At 62.0% G+C, this 21,057-nt stretch overlaps 1 protein-coding gene across 1 annotated transcript in view; it reads left to right on the plus strand.

Moving 5' to 3' along the window:
• Positions 1-21,057, plus strand: part of SLC9A8 (solute carrier family 9 member A8) — a 42,620-nt gene that overhangs the window by 17,275 nt on the left and 4,288 nt on the right. Inside the window, exons 4-13 of the mRNA XM_055139177.1 lie at positions 3,176-3,234; positions 4,538-4,621; positions 6,346-6,447; positions 7,427-7,461; positions 9,482-9,625; positions 10,864-11,001; positions 13,237-13,343; positions 16,071-16,187; positions 17,995-18,077; positions 20,333-20,444. Of these exons, the coding sequence (XP_054995152.1) occupies positions 3,176-3,234; positions 4,538-4,621; positions 6,346-6,447; positions 7,427-7,461; positions 9,482-9,625; positions 10,864-11,001; positions 13,237-13,343; positions 16,071-16,187; positions 17,995-18,077; positions 20,333-20,444 (981 nt within the window). The remainder of the gene's footprint in view (positions 1-3,175; positions 3,235-4,537; positions 4,622-6,345; positions 6,448-7,426; positions 7,462-9,481; positions 9,626-10,863; positions 11,002-13,236; positions 13,344-16,070; positions 16,188-17,994; positions 18,078-20,332; positions 20,445-21,057) is intronic.

Raw genomic sequence — 21,057 nt, forward strand, 5'->3', positions numbered from 1 at the left:
CCCCCGGGGCTTCCTTCTCCATGCGTGTGTCCTTGGACCTCGGGGCTGTCCCTACGGCCTTGCCGCTGTGCCAAGCGCTGTGTGAGCGTCCTGTGCTGGGAGTCTTCCGAGGCGGTTGTTCCCGTTGTTCTGTGCCCAGGGAGCCTGGGGTCATGCGGGTCCCCCTCAGGGGGCCGAGGGCTCCTTGTTCAGTGTATCTCTGCCAGTACTGGTCGCTTTGGCCTTTGGATCTGTCCCGTTTTCAGACGTTTGGCCTGAGACGAGACTTGGTGGTTGTTTTGATTTGCGTTTCCGTAATTGCCAGGGCTGACAAGGACTTGCCCATCTGCCTGCTGGCCACCCAGGTAGGAATTCTTCGGGAAAGTGTTCATCTCCTTTCCCTGTTTTTTTGATGGAGTTATTGACTATTTTGTTGTTTAGTTTTGCTTGTGCTTTATATATCTTGGGTGTTAGCCTTTTATCTGGTCTTTTGGGGTTTTTTTTGTTGTTGTTGTTGTTGGGTTCTTGGGTTTTTTGTTGTTGTTGTTGTTGTTTTGTTTTTTCATTTTGGGACTGGAGCGATAGCGCAGCGGGTAGGGCGTTTGCCTTGCACTCGGCCCACCCGGGTTTGATTCCTCCGCCCCTCTCGGAGAGCCCGGCAAGCTACCAAGAGTAGGCAGAGCCTGGCAAGCTCACTGTGGCATATTCAATGTGCCAAAAACAGTAATAACAAGTTTCACAATGGAGACGTTACTGGTGCCCACTCCAGCAAATCAATGAGCAATGGGATGACAGTGACAGTGACAGTGGCATTTTGGGTCACACCTGGCATACTCAGGCATCACTCCTGGCTCTGTACTCAGGAATCACTCCTGGCGGTGCTCGGGGAACCATATAGGGTGCCGGGATCAAACCCAGGTCAGCTGCATGCAAGGCAAATGCCCTCCCCACTGTACTATCGCTCAGGCCCCTTATCTGATACTGTGTGTAAAATTTTCCCCCTTCAGCAAAGTATCTTTGCTTTTTCTTTTTCTGCTTTCATTTGGAGGCCACACCTGAGATGCTCAGAGGTTATTCCTGTCTCTGCACTCAGGAATCACTCTTGATGGTGCTCAGGGGAGCGAATGGGTTGCCGGGGATTGAACTCGGGTCAGCCGCATGCAAGGCAAGCGCCCTCCCCGCTGGCCTCTCACTGGGGGCCAGCAAGGCATCTTTTCAGAATCTATCCCAAGTTTCTTTGGCCATGCAAACACTTTTCAGTTGTAATTTCATGCGTTTATTTTGGGTTTTGCTGATATGATCTAAATTTTGAGAGAGGAAGGAGAACTGCGTAGGCGTCACCCCCGCTGGCCCTCGGATCGAACCCTGGCCTCCACCAGGCCAAGTCCGCACTCCAGCCCCCCCCCCCAAGCTCTCTCGGGCCCTCACAGTGCTCCCGTGGAGGAGACAGGGCCTGAAGTTTCTCAACCCACTGGGCCTCATTTCAGGCCAAGGAAACAGAACTTCCTTAAGCGGAGACGGGCCCCTGGAGTAAGGCCGAGTGTGGTCACTCCCGAGTCTCACCACGCCGGGCAGCTGATCTGTACTGCCCAGTGCTGGCCAGGAGGGGGTCCCCAGCCACAGACACTGCTTTGTTCATAAAGCAAGAGTCTTTGAGGGGGGTGGGGGAAATCAGGCACTGGGTGGTCTTGGGCTGATGGTGCATGACACGGAGGCGGCAGAGTCCGATGGATCGTGTCCCCTGGTGTGTGGACAGACTCGGGGTGTTGTGAGCCCGCTGCTGGCCTCAGGGTGCGTGCTGGTCTCTGCACTGGCCTGCACTGTCCAGTCTTCCTTTCCAGAACTGTGGGGAGCAGGGCCCAGGCTCTGAGCCAGGGGCAGCCTCCCACACCACTGGGGTGGCCCCAAAGTTTAAAAGATTAAAACTGGCTGGAGGGAGTGTGCAAAGGTTAAGGTATATGTGGGCGACCCCAGACTGATCCCTAGCACCTCATAAAGTCCCCCGAACACTGCCAGCAGTGATCCCTGAGCACAGAGCCAAGAGTAAGCCCTGAGCACCTCTGGGTGGCCACCACTACCAACACCGCTCCCCCCACCCCCGGAACAAAACAAAAACAATTAAAAAGATTAAAATATAATTTCTATGTCATGAGCTTCAGAATTTTTATTTTGGGGTCACACCCAGCGATGCTCAGGGGTCACTCCTGGCTCATGCACTCAGGAATCACTCCTGGCGGTGCTCAGGGGACCATATGGGATGCTGGAAATCGAACCCGGGTCGGCCGTGTGCAAGGCAAACGCCCTACCCGCTGTACTATCACTCCAGCCCCAAGCTTCAGAATTTTAAGTGTGTGGTTATACAACCATTGTCACTCTCTCCCAGGACACTTTCTCCACCCCAGAAGTCACTCCCCGTTTCTGCTTCCTGAATCTCTAAAGTGGTTAGTTTCTGGTTTGGTTTGGTTTTGAGTCACCCTTGATGGTGTTCAGGGTTTGCACCTGACTTTGCACCCAGGGATCACGCCCTTTTTTTCGGGTCACACCTGGTGATGCACAGGGGTTACTCCAGGCTCTGCACTCAGGAATTTCTCCTGGAGGTCCTCAGGGGACCATATGGGATGCTGGGAATCGAACCCGGGCAGCCTCAGGGATCACTCATGGCGGGATTGGGGGACCATATGGCATTCTGGGGATCAAGCCGTGTGCCAGGCCAGCTCCTTACCTTCCTGTGGCTCCCGCCCCATATTTAGTTTGGGTTTTGTGTGCTGCTGCGGGGCCACGCCCCAAAGCAGTGGCGCCCTCGCAGGCAGGCCTGGGTGCAGACCTGGGAACCCTCCCCGCCGCCCAGCCTTTGCTCTCGTCTCTCCCAGGGGCTTTGCCTGTGTCCCAGAAGGTGAGCGCGGGCTCCCCCTGGAGACCGGGGGAGGCGCAGCTGGGCGGGTGTCGCCTGGGAGCTTCTGCCTGACTCCTGACCCTTCTGCCACACTCACCTGTGGCCCTGTAGAGCCCTGTCTCCCCGGATTTGGGGTGACGTGGAGGCTGTGTTTGCCAGAGAGGCCAGTGAGCCCCTCGGGGGACGCCCAGGGAAACCCCGTGACGGCCATTGAGAGACATAGTAACATTGTTTCTCTAGAATAATAAATCTGATCTTTTTAACATCTCACGTTTCTGTGAAACTTTGTATTTTCTCTTTCAGGTATTCTCATGGGGGCAGTTATAAAATTCATAGAATTTAAAAAACTGGCAAATTGGAAGGTAGGTTTGCTCACCTGTTCCTTGTGAGCTTAATTGGAGGTTTGAGTTTCTTGGGGGTTGTGTGTATGTCTTGGTTTCCAGGCTATACCCGGTGGTGCTCAGGGCTTACTCGGGGTCCTGTCCTCAGGGTCACTCCTGGTGGCGCCCAGGGGACCCTGTGTGGGACGAGTGCGTTTCCTGCTTCTCTCTTTCCATAACCACAGGCCTTATTGGTTCTTTTCTGTTTGTTTTTTGTTCTTGAGTCACCGGCGGTGCTCAGGACTTACTGTGTTCAGGGAGCACTCCTGGCAAGTGCTCACAGGACTATGTGAGCTGGGGTCGGGCTCAGGTGAGGCAGGAAGTGCTGACCCCTCTGTATGATCTCACTGGCCCTTCTATCGGTTTTTTTCTTTAAAATAATTTTTTTGTGTTTTGGTGTTTGGGGTCACACCAGCAGTGCTTGAAGTTGCTCCTGGCTCTGCACTCAGGAATCACCCCTGGCTGGGCTCAGGGGACCCTATGGGATGCCAGGGATCTAACCCAGGTTGTGGCCACATGAGCGCCCCAAATACTGTCTCTCTGGCCCCCATTATATTTATTATTCTTAACTTTGTTTTTTGGGTCACACCTGGCGATGCTCAGGGGGTTACTCCTGGCTCATGCACTCAGGAATTACTCCTAGCTGCGCTCAGGGGACCGTATGGGATGCTGGGAATCGAACCCAGGTCGGCCACGTGCCAGGCAAACGCCCTACGGTCTATCGCTCTAGCTCCGATTATTCTTAACTTTGGGGACGTCGCTGGCTCTGCTCTCACGGCTGAGTGCCTGGCACAGTCTCCGTGCCCCTGGACAGTGCGTCCCTCCAGCCCCTGCTGTCGGTGGGGCAGTGCCCTCCTGTGGCCTTGAGGCACAGGGGCTCCGCTCCTGACTGCTCCCAGCTGCCCCTGCAGTGTCCACCGTCTTGCTCCTCTGTTCCCTTCGGTTAGGCCAGGCCTGGTAACGTTACATGGGCCTGTTTAGAATGCAGCCTTAGACTTCATGGTAACAGGTGGGCGTTCGTTAGGAAACGTTTAGTCATTCATTTGGATCGACATTCTGACAAGGAATCAGACTGTACGCTACATTTTCCAACTCAGGTGTTATGGGGGGAGCCGGGGGTGTTGTTTGCCTCTCCGTGCGCGTGGCTCCCTTATCAGCCAAAGCCAGTCACTTCAGTGCCGCCGTGTTCCCACAGGGCCGGCCCAGGGCCCTGGGTCGCAGGGGCTCTTCGCTGCTGACCTGCCCGCGCCCCTTGTCTCTGAAAACATCTGTTCTCCGTTTCCAGGAAGAAGAAATGTTTCGTCCGAACATGTTTTTCCTCCTGTTGCTTCCGCCTATCATATTTGAGTCCGGCTACTCATTGCACAAGGTGAGACGGCGCTCTTGGCCCCCGCGGCCGCCCCGCTGCTGGCTGGTGCCCACCTCTGTGAGGGGGCCCTTGACCGCTGGGCGGTGCCTGCAGCCGAGGGGGAAGTGCTGGTGGGAATTCCTGGGGGCCGGGGAGCTGGTCTGTGCATCCCGCCTTGGGGAGGGGAACGGACGTGTGACCCGTGGTTGCGTATCCTGAACTGGCTCTTCCGTGGGGCTTTGCCCAGGAATATGCCAGAGTGACTGCAAGCCCGGGCGGCACACTGACCGGTCCTGCTGACCACGGGGCAAGTGTAGGTGTTGGATATGGGGCACACGCCCCAGCCTCTGGCCCACACAGCTCTCTTCCGGGCCCGCCCAGCTCCGCTGCCAGGCCCTCCCTGCCCTCCCTGCTTCTGCTGCGGGCCGGGGGGGCCCGTCCTGCCCCAGTCTTCCCAGGCCTGGGGAGCAGGACCCCGGCCCTGGCCCCATTCTTCACTGGGCCCTCGCATTCCTGGCCTCTCTGGACGGAGCTTTTCACGTCACACCAGCTTCCTGTGTGCTTCCGCGCGAGTCCCAGCAAAGGTCATAGGATAAACTTCAGAAGCACAGATGAACGTGTCCTAAAATGTCAGCGGCACACAGTTCTTCCGTGACTGACGTGAAAATGATGAAAATGTGAAGGACTGAGATTCAGCCTCCTAGGCAGCCTTTCCCGGGAGACGAGAACCGAGCAGGCCTGCACCCTGGACACCCCAGAAACCTGTCTCCCAGGCGGCTTCAGGGTTCACACCAGGTGGAGGGGTGTGTGCAGAGACCACCGCCCGCGTTAAATAAGTGGGGGTGCTGCTTATTCACACTTTCTATTACCGTCATCATTCATACTAGGAGTAGTGTTTCGCTGAAGCACGGTAGTTTCTATTGAATGAAACTTGATAGAAAAATGTGAGAGGGGCCAGAGCCAGAGTGCCGGGGCCACCGACAGTGTGGGGGGATGGTGACCCCAGCCCCCTCACACCGGGCCTGTCGAGCTCTCTCCCCTCCCCTTTCCCTCCCTCCCCCTCTCTCCTCTGTCTCTCCCTCTTCCTCTCTCCCTCATGCTCTTTCCCTCTCTCCCTCTCTCCCTTTTTCTCTTTCCTCTGTCTGTCTGTCTCTCTCTCTCTCTCTCTCTCCTGTTTCTCTCCCTCTCTCTTTTCCCTCTGTTTCTCCCCCTCTCTCCCTCTCTCATCCTGCCAGCTGCATTCCAAGCGGGCGTCAGGGTCGGCTGAGGCAGCGTCTGATTGTCTTTAGCCGTGGAGTCAGAGAAGCCGGGAGCGTTGCCCGTGTTAGGTGCGGGGCCAGGGCTGGGGCGAGCGGGGCGGGAGAGACTCGGGCACGGGAGGGCCAGGGCTGGGCTTCGTGTCCCACTGCCAGCACTTGCTTCTCCGCACTCGAGAGTGACTCCTTGGGGCTGGAGCGACAGCACAGTGGGGAGGGTGTTTGCCTTGCACACGGCCGACCTGGGTTCGATTCCCAGCATCCCACATGGTCCCCCAAGCACCACCAGGGGTAATTCCTGAGTGCAGAGCCAGGAGGAACCCCTGAGCATCGTCAGGTGTGACCCAAAAGCAAAAAAAAAAAAAAAAAAAAAAAAAATTTAAAAGAAGTGTCTCCTGGGGACCATTTGGGGCACCGGCGATGGAGACCCAGGCGGCCACTCTGCCCTCTGGGACTGGCTTTTCTCATCTCTCTCTCTCTTTCACGCAGGGTAACTTCTTCCAGAATATTGGGTCTATCACCCTGTTTGCCGTTTTCGGGACAGCAATTTCTGCTTTTGTAGTAGGTGGAGGAATTTATTTTCTGGGTCAGGTAAGATAAACATTATTGGGGGAAAAAATTTCAAAAATCTTACCCTCCTAGAGTGGGTACACAGAGGGGGATGTGGGTCCCCTGGAAGGGGCTGGCCGGGCCCCCACTGTCCACTGTCCTCTGGAGCCCCTGGAACTAAGGGAGCCTCTCCTGGCACCAAAAGTATTGGCTTTTTTTTTTTCTTTTTGGGTCACACGTTTGTCACGTACTGGGCAAACGCCCTCCCCGCTGTGCTATCGCTCCAGCCCCGAAGGTGCTTTTGAATGAGTTGAGTCGGTTCCAAGAAAATGTCATCCTTGGGATTTTGATTTTCCACCATGGTTGGCCAGTCCCGGTGTCCCCAGTGGTGTCATGCCCGTGACCTTGACCTTGTCTGCCCCCAGTGTCCCTCCGCCTTTTCCCCTCCCTCTTCCAGAGGCGGAGTTTGGGGTTCGGGCATCTCAGGGACTGACAGGAGGCACCCCTCTGTGAGTTCACGACTTTTGATAGCAAAAGCCTATGTCAGTGCTTCTCACTCTGCCTCAGTGACCCCCCAGGTAAACCCCTCAGGCCGCCTGGGCTCTGCTCTTGCAGTTTTGAGACGGCGAGAAATCTGAGAGAGGAAGACTCTGGCTCAGTCAATGTGGCTTTTCTTTCCCATTCTCTGCGGTCTCAATTAAGAGTTTTCTTCACGGGGCTGGAGCGGTAGCGCAGCAGGGAGGGCGTTTGCCTGGCACGCAGCTGACCCGGGTTCGATTCCCAGCATCCCATAGGGTCCCCTGAGCACCACCAGGGGTGATTCCCTAGTGCAGTCGGGAGTAAGCCCTGAGCATCGCTGGGTGTGGCCCCCAAAAAGCCAAAAAAGGACAAAAGAGCTTCCTCCGCTTCCCTGTGGGGTGGGCTGAGAGGCGTGTCCGTGCCGGTCAGGAGCTGCCTGCTGGTGGGCGCCTCGAGGTGCCGGGTCCTCTAGGGCTTTGTGTGTCTGTGTCTTACTTTGCAGGCTGATGTCATCTCTAAGCTCAACATGACAGACAGGTAATCTTCCCTGCCGCAACGCCTGGGGGGGGGGGCGGTTCCCGCTGGGGTGCCCCTCTCCGCGCTCCCACTCGCTCTCTGCCACAGACCCGCTCCGTCCACTCGTGTGAATGAGTCTGAGTCATGGGGCGGGACTCGGAGCATCTTGTGCGGGCGCCTGGCTGATTGAAATGATCGGTTTCTGGGAGCGTGTGGTCGTCAGTCAGTGCTCGGCCCCTCGCTGCCCCCAGCCCCTCCCTGCGCCACTGTCCTTTTCACTCTTGAGACCCCCCCCTCGGGCTCATTCTCCCTGGCCACCTTGAAAAGCGCTTCCTGATCAGGGAACGGTTCGGGGTCGGGTGCGAGGGGGCGTGGGGACAAGGCAGGCCGCCCCTCCTCCACCTGCCGAGTCCAGCGCACCTGCAGGAAGGCCCGTCCTCGGCCTGGCCGGCTCGGAAGGCAGGGGTGTCTCCCGAGAGCGGGTGCAGGCCGGGAAGCCCAGCCCCGCTGCGGCCTTGCTGTTTGCTCGGATGGACAGATGGACGGACAGACGGACAGCATGTGTGCCCGCCTCCCCTCCCTCCCTGGAACTGGAGTTTTTCCAGGGGCCTTTGTCATGGTGACCGACTCCCGTCGGCCCTGCCCCACCCGCCTCACCCCACATAAGCCCTGAGGCTTCTGCTGCTGGCTAGTTGGGCAGTGCAAACCAGTGGTCGCCGTCCTGCGCCGTCCACAGCTGGGCAGGAGGCGGAAGCGAGCGCCTGTGGGTGCAAAGAGAGGCCCCCTGCCCACGACAGGGCGGCCCCACATTCCAGCCCTGACGCTCCCCCAGGGCCACGCTGTTGCCAGGTTTCCGGCTTCCCCGGAGAGCCACTCCCGTGACAGGTCCAGGCCGGCCCTGCCAGCGTCCCTGAGCCCCGCCGGCCGTGCTCCCCAAACCATGATCAAACAGAGATGCAGGTGGCGAGGGGCCAGGCTGCCCGCGCCCCGATGCCCAGCAGGCTGGGCACTGCCCCCACCTGGCAGCCTCCTCCCGCCTGCTAGCCACGCATGCGCCTCGGGGACCCGGGGTGTCCGGCTCGTGTTTCAGGCAGCCCTCAGGGCCCGTGTGGTCTGGGGGGGCCGGAGACCCCTCCCTGTGGAGCCAGGCCAGCCTCGGGGGCCTCACGTTCTCGGAACCCAGCGGGCCAGCTCCAGGCCATGCTGACCAGTCCTGCCTCCGGCCAGTGCTCTCACCCTGCGCCCTGCCCCGCTGCCCTGGGGCTCGGGCAGCCCCGCCGGCCCCCCCTCACCTCTGCCCCATGTTGCCGCTGCCCCCGCGTCCGGGCCGAGCTGCCTGAGCCCTGGCATGCAGCCCTCGGCCCAAGGCGCTCCTTCTCCCTGCCCAGCCGGCGGTGGGCAGTTAGTCCGGGTGTCGCTGTCTGAGCCGGGCCGAGCCCCTGCCCCCGGCACTCTCCGGCGTGAGTCACCGTCAGGTCACGGCCTGGCTGCTCCGCGCCGTTGTGCTCGTCAGCGTGTGCCTGGGAGTGGCAGCTGCTCTCACTGTAGCCGGGTGAGCCCGCACAGGCACGGGGGTGAGGGCCGTGCCCGGGGGTCGGGGGGGGGGGCAGCCCTGGGGGGCTCTGCCGCCCCCCCACCATCCCCCAAGCACCTGAGTTGGGTCGGCTCGGGCACTTTCCGAGCAGACCCGAGTGGCGTTTGGGGAGGGCCGCGTGGTGACAGGTGACAGGGCGGAGCAGAGGCCAGAGCCCGGGGCTCCTGGGCCGTCAGGGAGCCCCTCGGGCACCACAGGTCTGAGGGCCGAGAGGTCTCCGAGGGTCTGAGGAAAGATCTTCCCCCGCCGCGGGCCCACGCCACGTCCCAGCTGGTTCTCATTGCAGGAACCAGCCCGTCCCCGGGGCCCCTTTAAAGGGGGCCTGTCCCAGCCCCCACCCCAAACGTGGCCCCCAGCAGGTGCCGGCTCCCCGCAGCAGCCTCACCCGTGCGGCAACTCCAGAGGGGCCGGGCCGGGCGTGCTCCAGAGCCCCCTCCCTCCCCGCAGCTTTGCCTTCGGGTCCCTCATCTCCGCCGTGGACCCAGTGGCCACCATCGCCATCTTCAACGCCCTGCACGTGGACCCCGTGCTCAACATGCTGGTCTTCGGGGAGAGCATCCTCAACGACGCCGTCTCCATTGTCCTGACCAAGTAAGCCTGTCGGGGTTCGGGGCGCCGAGGAGGCGGGAACCGGCCTTTCAGGACAGACTCTTCCCGGTTTCTCGTCCAGACAGCAGCTGAGGGTAGCGCTCTGTTCCCAGTGACTTCCCTCCCTGAAGCACTTTGGGGAAGGACCCGCAGGACCCCGCAGGACCTTTGCACGTGTTCGTGGTCTTGCCACTTTAGTTCAGATTGACAGGCGCTGAGCGATCAAAGGCTGTAGGGATCAGTCTGGAGCAAGTACGGCGGGTCAGGTGCTCCTTGCATGCAGCCAGCCCCGTCACCCCCTATATCCCCCCGAGCCCACTGGGAGTGATCCCTGAGTGCAGAGCCACGAGTCGGCCCTGAGCATCACTGGGTGTGGCCCCCAAACAAAATACCGTAGGGAGCGGAGAGGAAGATCAGCAGGCTGATCCCCCCTTTGCCCCCCAAGAACCACTAGGAGCAGCCCCTGAGCACAGAGCAAGGAGTAGCCCTGCCCCAGCCCAGGTGGGGGCTCAGTGGCAGAATTCAGTCCCCACCACTCCTGCGTGGCGACTAGCGAAGTGTGTCATCCTGACATACTTCTCTGTGAAAGGAGCAGCCTCCCCCTGTTTCCTCAGTGACGCCCCCAGACCCACCCCTCAGCTGCTGCCGGGGACACTTCCCTCAGTGCATTCTGCTCCTACGCCACGCCAGTAGCACATACACATGCAAACCACACTCCCCCGGATACACACAACACACATGCATGCCACACACGCGCACAAACACACACACACGTACACACGGCACATCCGTGCACAAACACACCACACGCACACACCATGAAATGCCCATCCCCAGGCTGGCCGTAGGGCAGGACAGGGGTTGAGGCACAAGCCCACCCCAGGGCCCCCCTGCTGGCCCTTATTAGCACCCAAGCCCCCCAAGGCTCTCGGGGCCTGCTGCCTGCCCCTCCCGCCCTCCTGCTGCCCTCGGAGCCTCCCCTCGCTCCCCCACGGATTGGCTCTTCCCCTGCGTGGACACCCAGCCCGCGTGTCCTCGCACCCCGCGCCCAGCCGCCCTCGCCGTTCCCTGATGCTGTGAGGGCCGGGGGGCCCCTGAGCACCGGGCGCGTGCTCTGCCCCCCAGATGAGAACAGGGCCCGGAGCGAGAGGCGGGGCAATGTCCAGCAGGAAACACGGCCCGAGTTCTGAGCGAACGCCGTGACCCCCTGAACGCCCCTCGGGGTGGCTTTCCCCTCCCAGCACGGCCGAAGGCCTGACGAGGAAGAACACGTCCGACGTCAGCGGGTGGCAGACGTTCCTGCAGGCCCTCGGCTACTTCCTCAAGATGTTCTTCGGCTCCGCTGCACTGGGCACCTTCACAGGCCTCATCTCGGCGCTGATATCCTTCCCCGCCCGCCGGCCCGCGCCAGCCTGCACGCCCGCTCCCCCCCTCCCCCCGGGCTGCTCGCCACCGAGGGTTTCACTGGGAGATTCTGACGCCGAGTTTACTTTGAGGGATACTTTTTCGGGAATTTAAACTCCCCCCCCATTGATTTTTGTTTTGTTTCTTTTGGTTTGAGGAACTGTGGACCTGGCGGTGCTCAGGGGTCCCTCTTGGCAGTGCTCGGCGGGCCCCCTGCAGTGCGGGGGCGGAGCCAGGCTCGGCCGCGAGCGAGGCAGGTGCCCTGATGGCTGCGCCGTCCGTCCTGGCAGAGGGTTAACTTGAACATGTAAAACTCAGGGTCTCATCTTTTCTGAGCATAAAGATCACGTGTGGGAGGCCAGAGCGACAGCACAGCGGGGACGGCTCTGGCCCTCGCATGCAGCCCACCCGGGTTCGACCCCTGGCACCTGATACGGGCCCCCCTGAGCATTGCTGGGTGCACCCCCAAACCAAGGCTGTCCCCCGCATAGGGGGCTGGAGAGACATTTCAGCAGAGGGAGTGCGGGCACACCTGTCCCCTCCCCTGCGTCAGGCACTGACGTCTGGCCCAGCTCTCTAAGCATCCCTGGGAGCGGCCCCAGGGCCCTGACCACCTCTGTCCCCCCTCCCCCAACAGTCAGGAAGGCGGCCGGGAGGGCTGAGGCCTGCTGGATCTGATTCCTGACCCTCATGGTCTCCCGGGCCCCAGCCTGGGAAGCGCCCCGAGACCTGCTGGCCGGGTCCCCCCCCCCACCACCAATGGCAGCGGTGTCACCGGCACTCTGCTCTGGGCTCGGGCTGCCCGAGGCAGAACGCCGGGCACGATGTCTTCTCTCCTCGCTGCCTGCCTGGCTTTACACGGTCCGGAAACTGCATTTTCTCTGGAAGGCCCAAACTGAGCCCGTCTTTGCCTGCTGAAAGGGTTTTTCCAGAAGGGCTGGAAAGAAACTTCCAGACTTGGCTCCAGATAACTTCCTGGCGCGCTCTTTGTGGCTTGGCAGCCAGGGAGGAGGGGGGCGTGTTGGCGGGGCTGGTGGCACCTCGCTGCTCTCGAAAGGCCTGTCCGCTTCACACAGGCCGTGAGCTGGCCAGCCGGCCTCAGCCGCCGGCCCCCAGACGGATGCATCTCGGCCGGGCCCTGCGTGTCCACCACCACCCTGTCCGGGGTTTCCCTCCAATCCCGCCCCCGAAGCTGAAAGCCGGGGGGCGTCTGACAGCTTCTCGGGGCACCTCTGAGCCGGGAAGGTCGGCTCTGCCCGACCTACCCAGCTTTGCCATAAAGATACAAAGACGGGGGGCTGGAGCGATAGCACAGTGGGGAGGGCATTTGCCTTGCACGCAGCTGATCCGGGTTCGATTCCCAGCATCCCATGTGGTCCCCCGAGCACCGCCAGGAGTAATTCATGAGTGCAGAGCCAGGAGTAACCCCTGTGCATCGCCGGGTGTGACCCAAAAAGCAAAAAAAAAAAAAATACAGAGAGAGCACCCACGGGGTGAAGCCGGGTCAGCTAGAGTTCAGGGGCCCCTCGGAGGCACGAGGTGAATCTTGGGGACCCCCACCTCAGACCCTAGGCCTCCAGGCCAGGAGAGAGAGGTTTCCCAGGACACGGAGCCTGGCGGTACCACTCAGGGTCCCTGCGGAGGCTGAGGCTGTGGCTGTGGCCAGGCGTGGGGGCTGCGCTGCCGCCTTGGAGCCGCCCGGGTTCTGCCCTTCTGGCAGCTCCGGCTGATTCTCTGTGCCTACAGGTTTGGCCCCCGGAGCTCAGTGCTCTGTCCGATCTCCCTTTGTCGGCCAACAAAGGGAGGTCCTTGGGGGCCACTCCCAGATCTGTGCGTGGAAACAGGGTGGGAGAGTAACTTTCTGTGCTGTGAGGGACTGAGCCGAGGTCAGCCTGCCCCCTCCTCCGGACCCACCTTTTCTCTGGACAGAACTCAGTCGCAGGCCAGAGCGACAGCACAGCGGGTAGGGCGTTTGCCTTGCACGCGGCCGACCCGGGTTCAATCCCTGCATCCCAGAGGGTCCCCCAGCACCGCCAGGAGTGATTCCTGAGTGCAGAGCCAGGAGTGACCCCTGAGCATCGCTGGGTGGGACCCAAAAAGAATTGAAGCCTTTTCCGCGGTTGCCTCGGGACACTCTGGGTTGTCACCGGAAGCCTCCCGAGGTCGCGTGTCACAGCCTGTGGGTTTGTGTCCTTGACGACAGCCGCTCAGGTCCTGAAGCACATCGACCTCCGGAAGACGCCCTCGCTGGAGTTCGGCATGATGATCATCTTCGCCTACCTCCCCTACGGGCTGGCCGAGGGCATCTCGCTCTCCGGTGAGTGGGGCCAGCACTCGTGGAGTGTCGCTGTGGAGGGACGCCCTGCCCTTGACTCTCGCCTCGCCGTCCCAAACCCCCGCCTCTAGCCCCGCCCTCCCCCAGTGCAGGCCTCAGGGACGGGGCCATCCTGGGTCACCGGGGCCATCCCGGATCGCCGGGGCCTTCCGCGACCACAGTGGCAGGCTTCGGCCTCTGAGACTGAAGCTGCGGTGCGGCTCTGGGGACCCGCCTCCCACTTCCGCTTTGTTTTTTGGGTCACACCTGGTGATGCTCAGGGCCGACTCCTGGCTCTGCTCTGCACTCAGGAGTCGCCCCGGTGGGGCTCGGGGAACCCTCTGGGATGCCGGAGATTAAGCCCGGGCCGGCCACGTGCAGAGCAAGTGCCCTCCCCGCTGGACTGTCATTGCAGCCAGTCTCTCTCTTTACTGTGGACAAGTGTGCAGGGGTGTGGTGCTGGGTTCGAGGGTGTGTTGGACCGTCAGAAATGGCTGCGTGTCTCCAGGAGGCCAGGCCAGGGTGCACGCCCCACTGCACCTTCTTGAGTTGGCTCGGCCCTCGCGCGGCCCGACCCGCAGTGCCGCCGTCGGCGTCCCAGGTACCTAACGTGGCTCTCTCGGGGCCCTGCTGGCGTGTCTGTTGCGTTTTGAACTCATGGCTTATGAGTCCGTAACTTTCATCAAATTTGGTAAATTCTTTAAATTCTTACACTTTAAAAATATTTTATTTGGGAAGGAGACTTGGGCTATCCCCACCTGTGCTCAGGGCTGACTCAGCCCTCTGGCGGGGCTCCGGGGGCCAGATGGGGTCTCAGGGGTTGAGCCTAGGTTGCCTTGTGCAAAGCAGGTGTGTGTGTGTGTGTGTGTGTGTGTGTGTGTGTGTGTGTGTGTGTGTGTTGGGGCGGTGTTGTTTGAGGCTATTCCCGGGGTCTCAGGGGTTGAGCCCAGGTTGCCTTGTGCAAAGCAGGGTGTGTGTGTGTTGGGGGGTGTTGTTTGAGGCCATCCCTGGCTGGGCAAGCCCCTCCCCACTGTCCTGTCTCCGTGGCCTCAGTGTGGTTCCACTCCTGACCTGTGTCCGCACAGTCCCCTCAGCCGTCTCTCCCTTCCGTTTCCCTCCCGCTCACACTCGGTCCCGAGCCTGCCTGCCGCATCGCCAGCCTGTAACCATGGCCCCGCCGTCACAGCTGCTTCTGCCGGTGACGTTCCCTTGTCTCTTTGTCTGCATCATCTTTTCTGGCTCTTGCCTTGCCGGCGGGTTCCTGTTTGAACCGCAGGCCACGGCTGTGCTGCCCGCCTGTCGGGGGGCTTCCCCGGCCCTGCAGAGAGGGTGCCGGGGGCTGCTGGAGCTTTCTGAGGTTGCTGGCCCGCCTGACGGGATGGGCGGGCGCAGAGGCACCAGGAGCAGAGGATGTCGCCTGGGCCCTGCTGGGAACACAGACTCCGCACCCGCACCCGTGCACACACCCGCACCTCCCCTACGGCTGATGACCAGGCCCCCTGCCGGGCCAGGCTTTCCCCTGAGCCAGTAGTTGAGCTCAGGTTGACGCCGTCCCGGGGAACAGATGCTTCTTCCTGGCACCACAGCTTCTTCCGGGCAATTGCGTCTCCAGGGCAGAGTAGGCGTCCCCCGGGCCCTTTAATGACCCCCTGAGCCGAGTTCTTCCCACCAGTGACGCTGTCGCCTCACACTGGGACTTGGTGGACTCGGGGAGGACTCGGGTCACTTCCCCTGGGGCTCTCCGCCTGCCGGGCCCTTCTGCAGACTTTTAATCTTAGATCAGATCATTTCCGCATCACTTCCTCCCCTCCTGGGTCTGCCTTCGGATCCTCCCCCACCCCGGCCTGGAGAAGCATCATTTGGCTCTAGCCTCGCTGTGTTGAGCTGTTTTTCTTTTCTTGTTCCTTTGGCTCGGTTGGGGCGTGTGCACACCCGCTCGCTCCTGCCCTGCCCACTGGGCCATCTCTCTGGCCCCAGTGGGGTGTGTTTGTTTTCGGTCTGGGTTCCCTCTGGTCCTGAGGATGGAAGCCAGGCCTTGCCCTGTCGCCCGTTGAACCAGGCCTCTGCTATTACATTTTGAAGATAAACTTCCATACTGCAGGGGCTGGAGCGATAGGACAGCGGGTAGGGCACTTGCCTTGCACACGGCCCACCAGGGTTCCATCCCGACACCCCAGAGGCCCCCCCAGGCCCGAGGGTGTGATGCCTGAGCACAGAGCCAGGAATAGGCCCGGAACATCACTGGGTGTCACCCCCCCAGATGAAATAAACATTCATAGCCGGGTTGCGAAAGAACTGGCAATCCACAGAGCTCACGGGGAACCTGCCACTTCCGGGCGGTTGGTTGCGACCAGCGTCTCTCCCGGAGCCGCGGGGTCTGTCTGCTGCCTCTGCAGGGAGCGACTGACCCCGTCACTGGCTCTGGTTGGACGCGGCCTCTGCACCCCGCTGTAGCCTGGGGTGTGGTCTCCCCGAGGCTCCTCACCCCTCCCTTTCCCTCTGCCTCCCGAGTGCCCGTCCTGTCCAGGGGAGACCCTGCTCCCCAGAAACCCGTGTCCGAGTGCGCCCCCAGCCCGCGGCCTTGCTTCCTCTCTGCCCGCCCCCGCTAGGGGTGTCGGGACACCTGGGAGACGCGCATTGGCTTCCTGGAAGAGGTTTTTGGGGTGGGCTGGTGGGGTGGGGCTGCCGGGGGTCGGGCCCGGCCTGACTCGGCCTGCGCTGCCCCCCCAGGCATCATGGCCATCCTGTTCTCTGGCATCGTGATGTCCCACTACACGCACCACAACCTGTCCCCCGTCACCCAGATCCTCATGCAGCAGACGCTTCGCACCGTGGCCTTCCTGTGCGGTGAGTAGCCCCCGGTCTCGTGCTCCACAGGGGGCCGGGGGACACCCACTCGGGGAGGACCCAGCGTGACGGGCAGCTCCTCCTGGCGAACATTCGGGGCCCTGACCTGGAGGGGTCTCAGAGGGGCGCTTCCCCCACAGGCAGCCCAGGGCAGACTCGGGGCAGAGTGGGGAACTCTCGAGTCACAGAGGTTGGAAACTGGGCGCTTTCCAGCTCGCCCACCCCGGGCCTCGGCGTGGGGCAGTGGACCGTCCCCCGAACAGTGCGCTCGCCCCTGCGTCACGGGGATGGCCGGGAGGGAGGCCCTGCTGGGGGCGTGTCCTTCAATTTCCTCTCTTGGTGTTTTTTCTTTTTCTTTTTTTTTTCTTTTCTTTTTGGGCCACACCTGGCGATGCTCAGGAGTTCCTGACTCTGCACTCAGGAATTACTCCTGGCAGTGCTTGGGGGACCCTATGGGATGCTGGGAACCGAACCCGGGTCGGCCGTGTGCAAGGCAAACGCCCTCCCCGCTGTGCTCCAGCCACTGGTGTTTTTTCTTGTTGTTTGGGGGCCACCCCCAGCAGTGGTCCGGGGCCAGGGGTCGGACCTGGCTCTGCACTCGGGGTTTACTCCTGGCGGTGCTCCGGGAGTGTGAGGGGTGCCAGAGTGGAACCCGGCCTGGCCGCGTGCAAGAGCCCATGTGCTGTGCCCGGGCCTCCCCCAACATGCGCCCCCCCGGTGCCCAGACCCCCGCCCTGGCTCAGACCTGGCAGGGACAGGCATGTTGGCACCTGGACAGCCGCCCCCGGCCGTGCCCGCCCCTTTGTGTCCTCAGCGTCTTCCGGCATCCCAGCCGCGTCAACCCCATTTTAAAGTCCTCGTCCCCCAGAGCCCCGAGCTCGTTAGGGCCCGCACAGCCTTCCACGCGGGCCTGAGCCTACCCCCGGCCCAGAAGGGCTCCCCACGCGCCCCGGCCCCTTCCTGCGCCTGTCGCCTTGGCATGGGGCTGGGCAGGGCAGAGGAAAGGGCACAGTCTCTGGTGTCCCTGGGAGGACCCCGCAGGGGCAGCGTGGCAGGGCAACACCAGCAAGAACTCGAGTGCCCGCACCCGGCCCGGCCATCGAGGTGAGGGTGCAGGGGGGACCCTGGGCCGGGCCTGACCCAGGCCTGGAGCTGCGCCAAGACATTGACCGGGTCGGAAGCGGAGGAAAGGGGTGGGGACTCAAGCGTCACAGGAGGCAGCGGCTCTCAGGGGCGGCCAGGAGGGCCCGGCCGGCAGCCCAGCGCAGTCTCGTACCGGCCACCTGTGTGCCAGGGAGTGACGTTCACTTACAAGGTTGCTTTTTGTTTCGTTTTTCTTTTTTCTGGAGACACAAGTGACCACTTGTCCAGAGTGGAGGCCAGACCCTTTTTTGTCTCAGGGGATGGAGCCAAAAGTCGGAAACGCGTCTTCCTGCCCATCCCGAGGGTTCGAGCCGGCAGTGGAAGCCAGGGGTCCGACAGCAGCCCCGCTGGGAAGGCAACAAAGGGCCCTTTCTCGCCAGCAGGGGTCTCTGTCCGGACCCTCGCTGGGTACAGTCTCCGGCAGAAGGACAGACTCATGCCTTTGCCCCCAGCCCTGGTCCCCCGGGAGAGTCGCGTAGCGCGTCCTGCCCCTGTGGGCGCGGAGAGAGGGAGAGGGCCCCAGTGGGGGGTGAGGGCCAGCGCTGGGCGGGGCAGTGCCGGGAGCGGGGAGCGAGCCGAGCGCCCTGCCGCCGCGCCCGCCCCGTGTCGCCTGCTTCGCGGTCGAGGCTGCCGGGTGAATAACGCGCTCTCTGGTCTGTTTCAGAAACATGTGTGTTTGCATTTCTTGGCCTGTCCATTTTTAGTTTCCCTCACAAGTTTGAAATTTCCTTTGTCATCTGGTGCATAGTAAGTATTTTCCTTGTTTGTTTCTTTGTTTTAATTTAATCACTCCTTTGTAGATCAGTGACCACATGTTTCAGATTCATGTATGTAACTGTTAACTGTTTGAGTCAACAGCTACATAGACGTTCTTCTGTTGAAAGTTTCTTTTGTCACGAACACACAGTGGATGGAGGCAGGGCGGGGCTGCGGGCGGGGTCCCTGGAGAGGGGTCTGTGCTGAATCCCTCACGTTCAGTGACCTGAACGTCAGTCTCCTTTGACAAAGTGCATGTGGGTGTAATTTTACATCTGGTGGCAAAGAAAATGGGGGGGGGGGCGGGTCTCACCTGTGCAGTTGGTAACGGCGGGTGAAAATATGATGCGGAGAGAGAGACAGGAACGGGCCGTGCAGCCTGTGCCACTAGGAGCCAGGCCGTGTTCTTCCTCTTTTCCTGGATAATGTCTGATGCTCCCGGGGCCTCTTGCTGTGGCCCTTCTAATGTCCACTGATGCCCATGACCTTGGGCAGCTGTTTAAAGGTCACCAGACCCTCTCCCCCACCCCCAGATCCATTCAGAGGACTCAGCACGGCGGTTGCCTCGGCAAGGGACCTGGGAATCAGCATTGCCCTTGGTCTGGGAGGCTGGGGCGGAGCCAGAGCACAGCGGGAGGGCGTTTGCCTTGCGGGCACCAACCAGGTTCCATCCCCGGCACCTCGCCAGGGGCGGTCCCTGAGCACAGAGCCAGGAGTCAGCCCCGAGCACCACAGGTGTGGCCCCCGAACCAAACAGACCTCCTGCCATCAAAGCGCAGGTGGCGTTTCACCGTTTGCAGGATGGTAGAACCGGCCCTTGGCGGGACTGGAGGAGTGTGGGGGAGGGGTCGGAAGAAGTGCAGGACCCCTGAGCACTCGCAGCCATTGGGGTCCCTGCTTCCTCCTCCCGCCCCCCTTCCGGTGTCGCCCCCAGAGCCCCCGCCGCTGGGACACACGCCTGATTATCATTCCGGGGAAGGAAAGGCGCTTCTCCCACCCCACTGCCCACCCACTGGCCCCAGGCTCTGGGACAGGCGCCGCTGACGTCACCTCAGTGACCCACCCATGGGGTCGGCCTGAGGCACAGTGCAGGGGTGCAGGGTTGGGTTTCAGGGCAATCGGGGAAGAAGCCCGCGAGAGCCTGACGGGCCACTTGGTTCCCCCCCCATCAGAGTGCAGCAGATGGGTCAGTGGGTGCCGGCCGGCCTGCGTGGGCTCCCCTGGACGGGACACTCAGTCCACTCTTTGTCACAGTTTTGTCTCTAAAACGGACATGGTGGCACCTGTCCCCAGGGCCATCGCAGGGAGCTCGGTCAGCGGCACCTCGCCTGCCATGTGACGGGGCCGGGCAGCCTGTGCCAGGGCCAGGGCGGAGGCGGCGGGGGCAGGCGGTGCCCCCCAGGCCTGAATGGGGACCTGGCCGAGGTCAGAGGTGGCTGCTGGTCAGAGGGAGTGAGGTCAGCGTCCGGGTCGCGCGTGCACCCGCCCGGTGCTGTCTGCGGTGAGGCTGACGGTGACGCAGGCGGCTCCTGAGACGGGCGGCCCCAGGCCACAGCGCGACACCGGCTAGAGGCCGGGCACGTGGTCCGGACGGCGTTCTGGAGCCAGCCCGTGGATGATTGGAGGGGCAGAGAGCAGGGGCAGAGCCAGAGTGCTTCGGGCCACTCCTGGCACAGTGCTCCGGGGGCTGTGTGGTGCTGGGGGCCAAACCTTGGGCTCCTGCATGCCGAGCAAGTACCTGCACCCCCCCCGACTGAGGCGAGAGCAGGTAGGAGCACAGGTGCCCCCCCCCCCGCACCCGAGAAGGGGAGCCTGTGCCTCCCCCGAGGCTAGTCCAGGGGGATGATTAGCGCCTGGTCCCCGAGGGCTGCCTGGAGGACACGGTCGACCTAAATGAGTCCCCGGGGCCCTGGTGAGGCCCCTGGCACCCCTTTCCGCTCCGCTGTCGTGACCAGGCCTGCGTGTCCCGCGTTGGTCCCCCGGCCGGCCCCCCCCCACCCACCCCTGCCTCAGCCGCGCAGCCCCAGGGTTCTTTCTCTCGCCTTTTGGTTTTGGTCTTTTGGGGCCACACCCAGCGATGCTCAGGGCCTACTCCTGGCTCGGCAGTCGGGGTGGTCCTGGCAGTGCGGCGGGGGGACCCCAGGGTGGTGCAGGGGATAGAACGGGGGCGGGCGGGGCGCACGCAAGGCCAGCGCCTCCGTGCTGAGCAGCCCGAGGGTCCTGAGACGCAGCGCGTTGCCTTCCAGGTGCTGGTGCTGTTCGGCCGAGCAGTGAACATCTTCCCTCTCTCCTACCTGCTGAACTTCTTCCGTGACCACAAGATCACGCCCAAGATGATGTTCATCATGTGGTTCAGCGGTGAGTGCAGCGGTGACAGCGGTGATGGCACCTGGGGGCCGGGCCGGGCCGGAACGGGCATCTGGCAACTGGTGGTCAGTGACGGGCACCTGGCGACCGTGGCAGCTGGGGCCGGGCCCTGAGCAGTGGCAGCTGGTGCGGGGCACGCTGGCTGCTTGCTGGGGCCCAGGGCTCTCGGAGGCTGCAGGGCAGAGGAGAGCTGGGGCCCGCAGCAGAGCCAGGACCCCCCTCCTGTCCGCTTTCTGCGTGGCCCACAGCACGCGCTGGGCTTTGTCCTCACGTTTCAGGGGCTCGGACCCAGGACTCTCCGTGCACGAGTCAAAGGCTGCCCCAGGCCCTCGCTCGTTTATTTTCTAAACTGAAGCAGTACTGGGGCTTGAGGGGCTGGAGCGATAGCGTAGCAGGGAGGGCGTTCGCCTTGCATGTAGCCAACCCGGGTTCGATTCCCAGCATCCCACATGGTCCCCCAGGACCGCCAGGAGTAATTCCTGAATGCAGAGTTAGGAGTAACCCCTGTGCATCACGAGGCTCTGGCCAGAGAAACACACACACACACACACACACACACACACACACACACACACACACACACACACACACACACACACACACA

Source organism: Sorex araneus, chromosome 5, assembly GCF_027595985.1.
Source record: "Sorex araneus isolate mSorAra2 chromosome 5, mSorAra2.pri, whole genome shotgun sequence".
Taxonomy (NCBI): Eukaryota; Metazoa; Chordata; class Mammalia; order Eulipotyphla; family Soricidae; genus Sorex; species Sorex araneus.